This window comes from Felis catus, chromosome C1 (genome assembly GCF_018350175.1).
Source record: "Felis catus isolate Fca126 chromosome C1, F.catus_Fca126_mat1.0, whole genome shotgun sequence".
NCBI lineage: Eukaryota > Metazoa > Chordata > Mammalia > Carnivora > Felidae > Felis > Felis catus.
In genome coordinates, this window is record NC_058375.1 from 1,323,667 (window position 1) to 1,335,387 (window position 11,721).

The 11,721-nt window shown below is 63.9% G+C and overlaps 1 protein-coding gene across 5 annotated transcripts; it reads left to right on the forward strand.

Annotated features, from left to right (window-relative positions):
* Window positions 1-5,369: 5,369 nt before the first annotated feature.
* Window positions 5,370-11,159, forward strand: TNFRSF14 (TNF receptor superfamily member 14). Of its 5 annotated transcripts, XM_006934232.5 has the most exons (8): window positions 5,425-5,660; window positions 6,377-6,485; window positions 6,880-7,005; window positions 8,165-8,320; window positions 8,471-8,561; window positions 9,350-9,528; window positions 10,220-10,248; window positions 10,476-10,722. In XM_006934232.5, exons 1-8 carry the CDS (start codon window positions 5,652-5,654, stop codon window positions 10,569-10,571), a joined length of 795 nt encoding a protein of 264 aa, XP_006934294.3. In that variant the 5' UTR covers window positions 5,425-5,651; the 3' UTR covers window positions 10,572-10,722. The 5 variants fall into 5 exon arrangements, with proteins under 5 accessions (XP_044890887.1, XP_044890888.1, XP_006934299.3 ...); XM_045034952.1 differs by lacking the exons at window positions 9,350-9,528; window positions 10,220-10,248; window positions 10,476-10,722 and adding exons at window positions 8,665-8,786; window positions 9,186-9,343 and having other exon boundaries at window positions 5,370-5,660; XM_045034953.1 differs by lacking the exons at window positions 9,350-9,528; window positions 10,220-10,248; window positions 10,476-10,722 and adding exons at window positions 8,665-8,786; window positions 9,189-9,343 and having other exon boundaries at window positions 5,370-5,660.
* The last annotated feature ends 562 nt before the right edge of the window (window positions 11,160-11,721 follow it).

Consider the following 11,721-nt stretch of genomic DNA (forward strand, 5'->3'; position numbering starts at 1 on the left):
CCTCTCTCAGTGCCCTCCAGCTCTGCAGCCTGTCCCCCCACCCCCCCCCCCCCCAGTTCCCACCTGGACAACCTCGTCAAGCTAGACAACCTAGAGCCTCCTCGTCAAGCTCCTGTCCCCTCGGTCCACCCTGCACACCAGCCGGAACACTGCACAGCCTTCACAGCACGGGACGTACCAGAATCTCCCATCTCTGCGTAGGACCGGGCCTCGGCCAGCACCCGTGGCCAGCCCCTGCCTCACCGACAGCAGACGCCAGGTGCTTCCCAGCTGCATGGCCCAACCTATCTTAGGTTCTTTCTCAGAGATGCCCTTCCCTACCTCGCCCCCCACCAGGGCTCGTATTCATCCTTCAGAGCCCCGCCTGGCCCCTGCCCAACCCCCGCCCAAGTGGGTGCTCACCACATGACTCTATTTCTGGCTTTTATTTTTATTTACTAAAAATTTTTCAATGTTTATTTATTTTTGAGAGAGAGAGGGAGACACAGAATCCGAAGCAGCTCCAGGCTCTGAGCTGTCACCACAGAGCCCCACGTGGGGCTTGAACTCACAAACTGCGAGATCATGACCTGAGCTGAAGTCGGACGCTTCACCGACTGAGCCACCCAGGTGCCCCTCTTTTTCTGGCTTTTAGATGTGGCTCCCTCCTGAGACCCTGAGCCCCAGGAGGTCGAGGACCAGGCTGCTTTGCCTGTGAGCACATTGTCCAGCCTGGGGCTCGCACAGAGCAGGGGAAGCTGAGGGTGGCCAGAATGCAGGGGAGAGGTGGGGGAGCTTCTGTAGTGGAGCGTCAGGATGCCCCCGCCTCCCACTCTCCAAAGTCCGGCTCAAGCACCATGGTTCACACCACCTCTCTCCTACCCTCCAGAGACCCTGGAGATCTCTGTCTTAAGAAGAAAGGGGAAATGTGATTGGGGGATTCCCAGAGTCCCGGTGCAGTGTCCTGACCGGGAGGTCACTGTGATGCAGAGGGAACAGGCAGCCTGGCCCGGGCAGGGCCCTCAGGGTGAGGCACCCGGCGTGAGCCCTGTGGGTCTCTGGGCACAGGCTCCGGCTGAGACGGGGGAGGGGCAGGGGTCCCAGGACCCAGGTCTCAGGGGGTTATGGGAGGAGACGCCTGGGGGAGTGGGCTCCACCTCATCTCCCAGGAAAGATGGGGTGTGGGAGCCACAGACATGCTGATTCCTGGGTGCCTAGCACTGAGGAAGGGGAGGGCCACACCCAGCAGGTGACAGCCAGCAACGGGGGAGCGGAGGGCCCTATCTCCAGCCTCCTCCTTCTGTCTCACCTCCTCAATGATGAGTCAGGTGCCCCTGCCTGGTCCTTCCCTGCTGCCCAGGATCTCCTCCCCAGGGTCCCTTAGAAATGGAATTAGGTAGTGACCATGAGGGCATTGGCGGCTGCCAGTGGGACCCTTAGCCACCCCTATCCTGAGGAGCATGGCAGGAGTTGGAAGGTCAGTGGGGGTGTGACAGGAGGCACAGTGGTTGCCAGCACCCCCAGACCCTACCTTGAGCGTGCTCTGAGGCCCCTGTGTGCTGCTGGGGTTCCTAGAACATTCTAGAACATTCCCGATGCAAATGAGGGCTGAGTGGAGCGTGCCCCTTCCCCTTCGTTGGAAACCCCCAGATGGCCTACAGGCAGGAGGGTGTACACGCCCACACGAATAGCAGCATGGAGGTACCCTCTAGCAGGCTTCCGGTGTGGGGACATGGCCTGTACCGGTGGCTGTCCCCCGGGGCCTCCCAAGCCCCCACCTGGCTTCAGGGGCAGGGCCGGTTGTCCTGGGGGACCATCATCACCACTGCAGAAAGACAGCATTCATCTGGGGGCGCTGCAGGCAAGGAGAACAGAAAGGGGACAGGGGAGACCTGCAGCCCCAGACGCCAGGGCTGGTTCTGCGAGGACGGGGTCCCGTGAGGGAGGCAGACATTCCAGAGACACCCTCACAAGAAGGAACGTGAGGTCAGGGGCTCCTCTCCTGTGTCCTCTGCATCGCCCCCCAGGGCTCCTGGTGCTGCGGCCACAGAGCAGGGGGGCGGTTGGCCAGCTGAGGGACAAGGAGAAAACAGCGGGCCGCCTGGTGCCCGGGCTTAATTGACAACGGTGACTGAGGGCTGGGGCTTTTCCTGAGCGATGCGCAGGAGAGCGGCCCCCACCGCCACCCCTGGAGTCCCAGCCTCTCCACATGCGTGGGCGTCAGCGTGCCCGCTGCAGAGCCCGGCCGTCACGCACAGGCGGGGTCCAAGGTCGGAGGCACACAGGACCACGTCCTCCTGCCTTGCTCCGGGACTCTGCCCACATGGGCTCTTCCCTCCCACGGGCGTCGGGTCGGCCTGGGCACGCTGGGGGAGAGCCAGCAAGCCCCGCGAGCATCAGCCACGTCCCCTAGCCTCTGAACAAGGACGGGCAGGTCCAGACTGTCTCTGGGGCCGTCCTTGCCCAGGTAGTTCAGCCCGGTGCACGCAGGACGGACGACTTGAGTTCCCTGCCGACCCCCTGCCCGGCTCTGCGGTGGCCGTGGCGGCTGGGAGACCCCAGAGGTCCAACGTGGAGTCAGGCTGGGGGTTCGAGCACAGTGCTGCCGTGGACGCCCTGTGTCCCAGTGGCCCTGGACGGGCCGCCTAACCTCTCTGCTTCCACACCTTTGGAACCACGAGTCTTGGCTGGCATGTGGCACCCAGTTAACCCTGTTGCGACCGGCCCCCGTGAGGACACGGTGCTCAGCCCTCCCCTCCCTGCCCGGCCCGGGTCCCAGAGGCTGGGGAGTGTCCGTTAAAACATCACACACCAACGTGTGACCCGACCTGTTCGGTGATTTCTTTGTAAGATGATTTCCAGTGATGGAGTTGAAACCAAGAAGAAATATAGCAGTCCTGGTGCGCTCCTGATGACAGTTAGGGGACCTGTGGTGACTGTCCGGGTGGGGGCTCTCTCCAACAGCCCCTCAGGGCTGGGAGTCGAGCCTGTGCTCACGGGGGGCCTCGCGGGGGCTCCCCAGCCCCTGGGTCCCACCTGACACCCCCCGGCCCCAGCCTTGGAGGACGCCGTCCTGGGGGATGGTGATCAGAGGTGGACCCCGCTTCTGAGCGCTGGGAGGCTTTTGACAACAGGACAGCGGCAGCCCCCACCCCATCCCTGTGACTTCACCCCTGCCCGCTTCCTTTCCCGGCACCCAGGCTGTCCTCCTCAGTGTCCCCTGAGAAATGGAAGAGGTAGCGACCCCAGGGACATTGGTGCCAAGGTCAGTCTGGGCTGGGAGACCAGCGATCAGCTCAGTGGAGGGCGTGGTTCCTGGGTCTGGCGATGGGGACCTACCCGGGGCCTGTGGAGCTGGACATCAGGGCCGGGATGGGTCTCATTGATTTGCAGCCTCAGAGACGAGGGAAGTCAGAGGGTGTCATGCCTGTCACATGACCAAGGGCTGAAGCGATGTGGGAGCCATGGGGCTCCGGGGGAGACTCCCCAAGATACTTCCCATTCGAGGCACCAGCGGGGGTGGGGTGGGGCTAACCACCGGGTGCCTCGCACCAGCCCCCGCCGGCCTCTTAGGGCACCGGGCATGTGGTGGTCCCCCACCCCTAAGCTGTCCACACGTCCACCGGCTCCAGGGGCAGCCATGGTGCTGGGAAGCCTGGGTGGGGAGGGCCCCTTCTGGACGGGAAGTTGGGGTTTGGGTCCCAGCACGGTGTGCACCCAAGAGACCCTGGGCCCGGGGCGCCTGGGTGGCTCTGTTGGTTGAGCGCCCAACTTGGGCTTAGGTCATGATCTCACAGTTCATGGGTTCGAGCCCCGCATGGGCTCGCTGCTGTAAGCACAGAGCCCGCTTTCGATCCTCTGTCTCCCCTCTCTCTGCCCCTCCTCTGCTCGCGCTGTCTCCCTCAAAAATAAATTAGAAAAGAAAAGAAAGAGGGGCACCTGGGTGACTGAGGTGGTTGAGCGTCCGACTTCAGCTCAGGTCACGATCTCGCGGTCTGTGAGTTCGAGCCCCGTGTCGGGCTCTGTGCTGACGGCTCGGAGCCTGGAGCCTGCTTCGGATTCTGCGTCTCCCTCTCTCCCTGCCCCTCCTCTGCTCCCACTGTCTCTCTCTCTCTCAATAATAAATAAACATTAAAACAAATTTTTTAATATTAAAAAAAAAGAAAGAAAACCAAGAGACCCTGGGCCAGACCTGTTGCTTTCCGAGCCCATCTATCTATCTGTGAAATGGGAACAAGAATGAACCAGCCCAGCCCCTTCCCAGGGACAGGTGAGGTGTGGACACAGTGGGTGGGCTCAGGGAAAGCAAAGCGTGGCCTCCCTCTCTCATCCCCACGGGAGACTCAGGGGGCTCCCCCCTACACCCAGGCTCCAGCGGTCTGGGGAGACACCCTTCTGCAGAGCTGTGCTCAGAAATGCACACATGGAAAGCAGGAACCCCAGTCCCCGGTGGAGGAGGGGATGTGCCCTGCAGGGCCCTGTGTGGGAGACGGGTTCCTTCGGAGGGGACGGAGGGGACGGTCACCCTGCTTCAGCAGAAGCTGAGACAGGGGACAGGAAACCAGGAAGACTCCTTTTGTGGCCTCGGTGCTGGTGTTGCAGGGAAGGGGCGAGCTGGCTCCCTGGGTGGCAGAGCAGTGAGGAGGAAGGGCAGGTAGACGCTGGGGGGAGGGCACCCACCTTTATAGGAAACTCAAGGGGGGCTGCTAACGGCCCAGGGAGGGGCAGGGGGAACTTGCCCAGCCGGAACTTAGGGCGCGCTCAGCGCCCAGGCAGGAGGAAGGCACCCAGGCTCTGCCCCTGTGGCCCTGCCTCCGGCCTTTGCACACCCCTCCCCCCCTCCCCTCTACCTCTGCTCTCGATGAGGGGGCTGACAGGCCGCACCCCCTGCCCCCAGGTGGCATGTGTGTGATACTCCTCTACACTCCCGGCTGCCCAATGCCACAGGAAAGGGTTAGCCGACAGAGGTCACAGTCCTGAGGGACCTGAGTCTCCGTCGCCCTCCATGGTGATGTGGGGACAACGGCAGATAGAACTAAATTTCCTTCTAACCTGCAGCCCATGGAGAGATACTTAGGCCGGTGGAACAAAATCCCCACTGGGAAAACAACCTTAGCCTGACAGCAGCCAGGCCTCCAGGACCCGGGGAGTCTTTAGCATGTGAAAGTGTCACTGGAAACTTCCCCTGGACTTCACCTCCCCTGACTCCAGACTCCGGGCTGGCTGTGAGCCCAGTGTCTCCTCCTGAATCCGGGGCAGCGCTTCCTGCCCAGGGGTCAGGTCCCCGTCTTTACTAAAATTACCTTTTATGCACCAAAGACGGCTTCAAGAATTCTTTCTTGGCCGCGAACCCCACTGTCACCCCAAAAACCTCATCACTCGGCCTGGTCACCTCCCGTCTCCTGCACCCCACTCCAGCCTCCACTGTGGGCTCCAGTCCCTGCTCCCCGGGGCAGTTAGGAAAGTTCTAAGAAACGACACGCCTCCTCATTGGCCCACAACAACTTTTCTTTTACTTTCGAAAGGGCTGGTTCCGGGCTGAGCACATAGTCGAATCTGCTGACAGGGGTCCTGGGGCCGTGGCTGGGGAATGAAGGGTCCTGAGGGGGAGCACAGAGCCTCTCTGAGGCTGGGGGCCACCCCCCTGGAGCCGGGCACCCGAGGCTGATGACATGAGCCTGGTGAGTCCTCTGAGCCCGTGCGTGTGTGTGCGTGTGTGTGCGTGTGTGTGTCCCAGCCCTCTCCGGGGACCTGCCCTGGGCCACAGCCACTTCCTGTCTCCTGTAGGCTTTTGTTCCCCAGCTGCCCTAGCTCTTGGGCTGACTCAGGCCCCGGCACTCGGCCCCTGCTACCAGCGGTTGGTGAACAGACTGGCAGGAAGCCATCCCCCCAAGCAGCAGTGTTCCTCTCCGTCCACCTTCCCCCCCAACCCTTTCCTGGGCCTCAGGGCCAGCACCCCCCGCCCCCACTGGAGGGCGCTGCTCCTGGAAAGCAGGCCAGCAACGAACTCCTCCCCACCCACCGGCCACAGCCCGGTGCCCCATGATAAAGTCCTTGTTTGTACAGAGAGGGTGGGATCCGGGACTTGGCCCGGCTGGAGGCTGGCGGCTGGCGGCTAGCCCCCGGGGCAGTTACTCCTCAGGAGGGCCCCCCCGCCGTGGCTGTGGGCTGAGTCAGCCCGGGAACCGGGGCCCCCCAGATAGCCCTCCTCCCCACCCCCTGCCCAGAGCTGCCTGCCTCCCCTGCGCGGCCTGTGACTCCTCAGGGCGTCCCTGCTCTGTCCGTGCGGTTCCCCAAGGGCTGCTGCCCCCACATTTCACAGGGGGTGAGCCCGGGGCCCCGGGGACAGCCCTGGCAGCTCCTCCCTCGCCTCCCCAGCTGTGCCCTGTCTCCACAGACCCTGTACCTGCTCCTCCTGGGGCCCCTGCGCTGCTCCTTGGCCGCGGCCCCGTGCAAAGAGGAGGAGTATCCGGTAGGGGCCGAGTGCTGCCCGAAGTGCGGCCCAGGTATGTGCAGGCCTGGGGGCAGGGGGACAGGCAGGGGCGGGTGAAGCCCCCTCAGCCCCTCTTCCACTCTTTTTCCCGAGACCCTGGGGTCCCTTCCTGCACAGGGATGGGGCCCGGGGGCCCCAGCCAGCCCATTCATGGCCAGGAGCTGGGCCATGCCCACACCTCCTTCCAGAGTCATGCCCACACCTCCTTCTGGAGCATTCCTACCCACCTCCGAGCAGGCTCGCTGGTGAGAGGCAGCAGGGCACCGTGTGTGGCGTGGGGAGCAGCTCAGGTGCCCTTCAGGCCTGGGGGTGTGGTCACACCTGCTGGGGGCCTCCGGGTGGCAGCACGCGTGAGCCCTCGCAGGGCCCTCCCCGGGCCCGAGTGACACGGAGCCTCTGGGGTGCAGGTTACCGGGTGCAGGAGGCCTGCGGGGAGCTGACCGGCACGCTGTGTGTCCCCTGCGACCCGGGGACCTACACGGCCCACCTCAATGGCCTGAGCGAGTGTCTTCAGTGTCGTGTGTGTGACCCAGGTAAGAACACTGGCCCCAAAGGCTACCCGCCTCCGTCCCGTCCCATATCCCGCTGTGGGGGGCGTGCCCACGTGACCGGACCAGGTGCTGGGCCAGGCCGGTCTGCCTCCGGGGCAGAGGTCTGCAGGCACATCCTTCAGGGAGCCTTGGGCCTCTGTCCACCCCTGTCTCTCCCCGGAGTGGGGTCAGTGCCTTTGTAACCCCGTTAGCCAGGCCCTCCAGAGCTCAGGGACCGCTTCGGTCACATGGACACCTGAGCCTGCGGCCAGCCCTGATGGAGCCCCAGGGTCCCGTACCGCTTGCCCCGCGCACGGGTCCTGAGGGTCTGGACCTCGCCCACTCGCAGCGTGCGGGTTCTCGCCACCTCCCCGCCCCCCCCAGCCTCCACACCACACCGCGGCGGGCCCTACTCGCGGCTCAGCGCTCTGACCCTCACCTTCTTCCTGCCAGGTGGTCTGGGGTGGAGGGACCCCAGGAGGAAAGACAGGGGCACAGGTGGAGGCTGGAATGCATTTGGGTCCAGCCAGGTGGGGTCAGGGGCTGGGAGCCTCGGGCTCACCCACAGATCCTGCGATGCCGCTGAACAAAACACCTGTCTTATCGGGCTGAGGTTGGGGTGCAGAGGCACAGAGGCTGCCCCTCAGCAGGGGTGCAGGGGTGAGCCCAGGCCCAGCGCTATCCCCGCCCCCCTCCCCCCCACTGCCAGCTGGGGGAGGGGGCTCTCACTGCTCTGTTGCTGCCGGCTGACCAGCCTGATAGACTGCCTGAGGGGCGGGGTCTTCAGGTGTGGGTGTTGCGGGCCGGGTCCTGCTTCCTGGGACTGCCCCGGGGCTGGGGCCGGTGGCTGACTGTGGTTCCTACTTCCTGTGTGCACCTGCTGCCACCGATCTCCGTTTCCCCACCAGGCCGGCTCCCCGGCAGGTGCTGGGTTCGGGCTGAGCGGGCAGTGTGCCCGGCGGGACCTCTGGCGGGAGCAGAGCTGGCCCCAGACACACGCACCAGGCTGCGCCGCTGGGCTGGGGGCCTGTCGCCAACCTGTCCCCAGGCGGGAGCCCTCAGGCCCGCGATGCCGTCCGGGCCTCTGCTTGGCCTCCTCCTGGGACGGGGCGCTCGGCACTGCCCGCGGCAGCTGCTCTTAGCTCCTTCTCTTGGGTCCCAGCCATGGGCCTGGTGACCAGGCGACAGTGCTCCAGAACAGAGAACACCGTGTGCGTCTGTGACCAGGGCCACTTCTGCGTTAGTGAGTCGGGGGACGACTGTGCGGAGTGCCGTCCCCACACGGCCTGCAGACCTGGCCAGAGGGTACAGCAGAGAGGTGAGCGGCAGACTGCGGGCAGCCGGCCTCCTGGTCCCCAGCACCCTCTAAGAGACGGACCCCAGACCCAAGCCCGGGGTGGGGGGAAGCCCAGCTGCCCCGCTGGCCTGATCCCCTGTATCCTCTCTGCCTGGCCCTGTCACTTCTCAGGCACCGAGTGGCAGGACAGGGTGTGTGAGGACTGCCCTCCAGAGACCTTCTCGCCCAGTGGGACCCTGGAGGAGTGCCAGCCCTGGACCAGGTAGATGATCGCGGGGTGGTCTGAGCCCTGTGTCCCTGGGAGGGGCTCCTCCAGCTCCCCTGGCAGATGAGGCCCCACCCTGCTGTTCCCTATCGTGTGCCAGCCTCCGGAAGAGCCCCTGCCTGGACTCTGGGGCTCACACACCCCATCACATTAGCCGAGAACTGAAAGTCAGTAGACGCGAGCTTCCTGGAGGCCAAGGACGGACCTTCTTCCCTGGGGCAGGTCTGGAGGGGTGCTGCCGCCAGATTCCCAGTCCCCTGTGGTTCTGTGGTGTCCCCAGATATCGGGGCCATGGGGGCTCCCGGCGGATCTGGAGTCAGGGAGGTTCTCAAAGCGAGGGCTCCATTCTTCCTGCGACCATCCCCGGAGCCCAGGGCTAACCTGGGCCCTCACAGTCACAGTGTCCCTGGGCGGGGGGGGGGAGGGGGGGCTGGGGTGACCAGATGTGGCTGCTGGCGGGCGACATCCTGCCTCCCTCGGGTCTGTCCGTCTGTCTGCCATGCCGGCTCTAAGGGTCGTGCCCCCCTGACCAGGGCTCTCTCTGCCCTGTCTCCTCCGACCCCGTGCCTCTCTGTCTTGCTGCCTCTCCCCGGCCCTCTCCCCCGACCCGTCTCCTCGTAGCAGCGAGGCCTGGAAAGGCAGAGGGACCCGAGTTCACACCCAGAGCCGCCGAGCGCCTTGCCACGGGGCGGTTGCCTCCACCTCGCGGAGCCTGGCGGCGCCTCGGGGATACCCCCCACCCCCAGGTCGAGTGAGCATCAGGCCCCCACACTGCTGTCTCCTAGGTGCAACGGCCCTTTTCAGAGCCTTTTAAATGCTGGGACCAGCAGCTCCGATGTCAAGTGCTCCTCCTGGAGCCTTTCTCTTTTTGTGGGCTTGACCTTTTCCGTACTTCTGCTTGGTGGCATAATACCCATAGTCGTCTGGCTACTGAGGAAAAGGATGAAAACCAGACGGTCACCTGGTAAGCAAGGGGGTGTGGTCCCATCAGGGCTCAGGGCCCCAGCAGGTGCATTGGGGGGAGGTCAGCAGGAGCCGTGGGCAGGGCTGGGTCCTCCCGAGAGGCCTCACATCGTTCGCTCACTCGCTCGGTCCCTGCCCGCTTATCTGCCCTGCTGCGGGCTCCACATCTGGGCCGGGCCCCGGCCCCGGCCCCGGCCCCGCAGACCCGGCTCTGGCCTCCAGCAGGGAGCGGGCGCTCGGCAAGGAGTCCAAGCGGGGAAGGTCAGCCACCTTCTCAGGCTGTCAGCTAGTCCGTGCTGGGCCCTCGCCCCAGGGTCCCCAGGCCGCAGGCAGGCCTCAGGGTCCCGGGCTCTGAGCGGGCCGCCCAGTGGCCGGTGTTCTTTCTCACCCGACTCGGGGGCGCCTGTTCCCCGGGGGACCCTCCCCTGTGAAGTGTCCACTCCCTTTCCCTGGATGACCATCACATCGGGGTGCGTTAGGGACAGGGTGTGGCAGCTGGAGGCTCGGGCAGAAGTGCCCCCACGTTGTCACGAGTCCTGGGCTCCCTGGCGGACAAGTCTGCATGGGTCCGGCCTATCTCCCGGAGGGTCTTTCTCTCAGGGAAGGCCACACAGAGAGAAGTCAGGAGCTTGGGTCCCCCCAACCCCCAATGCTGAGTGGACTCTATGTGACACAGGGTCTCTGTTTTGCAGGCGGACCCGCCAAGGGGAGACTCTTACAGGTATTATGGACCATTCCCCGGCCCCTACCCACTGGAGGTGATGCCGTCGGGGTGGGTGGGGCTCCCGGTTCTCTGAGGGGCCTGGGTCCTTCGGGCCAAGCCACCTCCTCGCCTTAGAAAGCCAGGAAGACCCCGAACACAAGGCCCACGGGCGGGGCCCAGTACAGGCGGGTCTTCGTGTGGAAATTCCCCATCGCGACACAGAAGGGCGTGCCATGTCCACCCAGGTCCCGCAGGCCCCGCCGGACGTCACCACAGTGGCTTTGGAGGAGACGGCATCCGTGTTTCCCGGGAGGGACCAGCCCACCGATCGACGGCTCTAGGAGGCGGACGTCTGAGACATCTCGGGCTGTGCCCGCTCGAGGCCGCCAGGCCCCCGAGGGCAGACTGTGGGCCCTCAGACTCGACGCAGCAGAGGGATACCGGCCGCCGCTCAGGGGGCTCGGGGACCTCACACGCCTCCCATCAACTTCGCGGGGGCCCGCCTCCCTGCCACCTGTGCTGTCCACGTGTAGACCCAGCCCTGTGAGGACACCACCACTCTTGGCTCCAAGCCCTGCTCACTCCCAGCCCCTCTGGGCCTCGGCTAGCTCGTCTGTAGGATGGGCCTGCCCGCACCTACCTCACAGCTGCGGCGACACTGGAGGGACCACGAATGTGACACTGGAGGGACCACGAATGCGACACTGGAGGGACCACGAATACGGCACGACACGTGACTGTCACGTTTGCAAGTGATTTCTAAATTGGAGGTGTTTGTTTAACAAATACAAAATTGCTTCTTAATTTCTCGTTAAAAAGTATATTTTGGAAGGATGTTTTGAGAGTATGTAAACCTCCTGTTTCTCCCAAAACTTTCATCCACTGATGATTTAAAAGATTTTTTTTATTAAAAATTTTTTTAATGGTTATTTATTTTTGAGAGAGAGAGAAAGAGAGTCAGCGAGTGTGGGGGAGGGGCATAGAGAGAGAATCCCAAGAAGGCTCTGAGCTGTCAGCACAGAGCCCGACGTGGGGCTCGAACCCACGAACCGCGAGATCGTGACCTGGGCCGAAGTCAGACGCTTATCCGACTGAGCCCCCCAGCGCCCTGACGATTTTTGCCTGAAAAGTGATTGTGAGGGTTTCCAGTCGGGGATGTGACTCCCCCTCGTGCACTAGTGAGTTAGCGTCCGTGGACGGAGCGCTTCCCCTGCGGGCCCTACGGTGGCCCGTGCTTCCTACTTTGACAGCAGATTCTGATACATGACTGTCATTATTTTGAGGCACACGTTGTCCCAGATTTGTCTTACAAGACGCTGTTTGACTCGTTTCTGATGCACAGCCCCTGCTCTGTCTCCCGAGAATCCAAGGAGCTCAGCAACCCACACACCGGCTTCCAGAGCATTCTTCATCAAAACCACCAGGCTGCTCCTAGAACGGCTGGCCCAGGCCGGGGCCTCGGGAGTGACAGGCTCACCGTGAAACCTCCCT

Excerpts from the sequence above, each read along its gene's own strand:
- TNFRSF14 (XM_006934231.5), top strand. Across the intron at positions 7,006-8,164 it reads GTGTCGTGTGTGTGACCCAG|CCATGGGCCTGGTGACCAGG; the intron begins GTAAGAACACTG and ends CTTGGGTCCCAG. Across the intron at positions 8,562-10,219 it reads GAGTGCCAGCCCTGGACCAG|GCGGACCCGCCAAGGGGAGA; the intron begins GTAGATGATCGC and ends TCTGTTTTGCAG.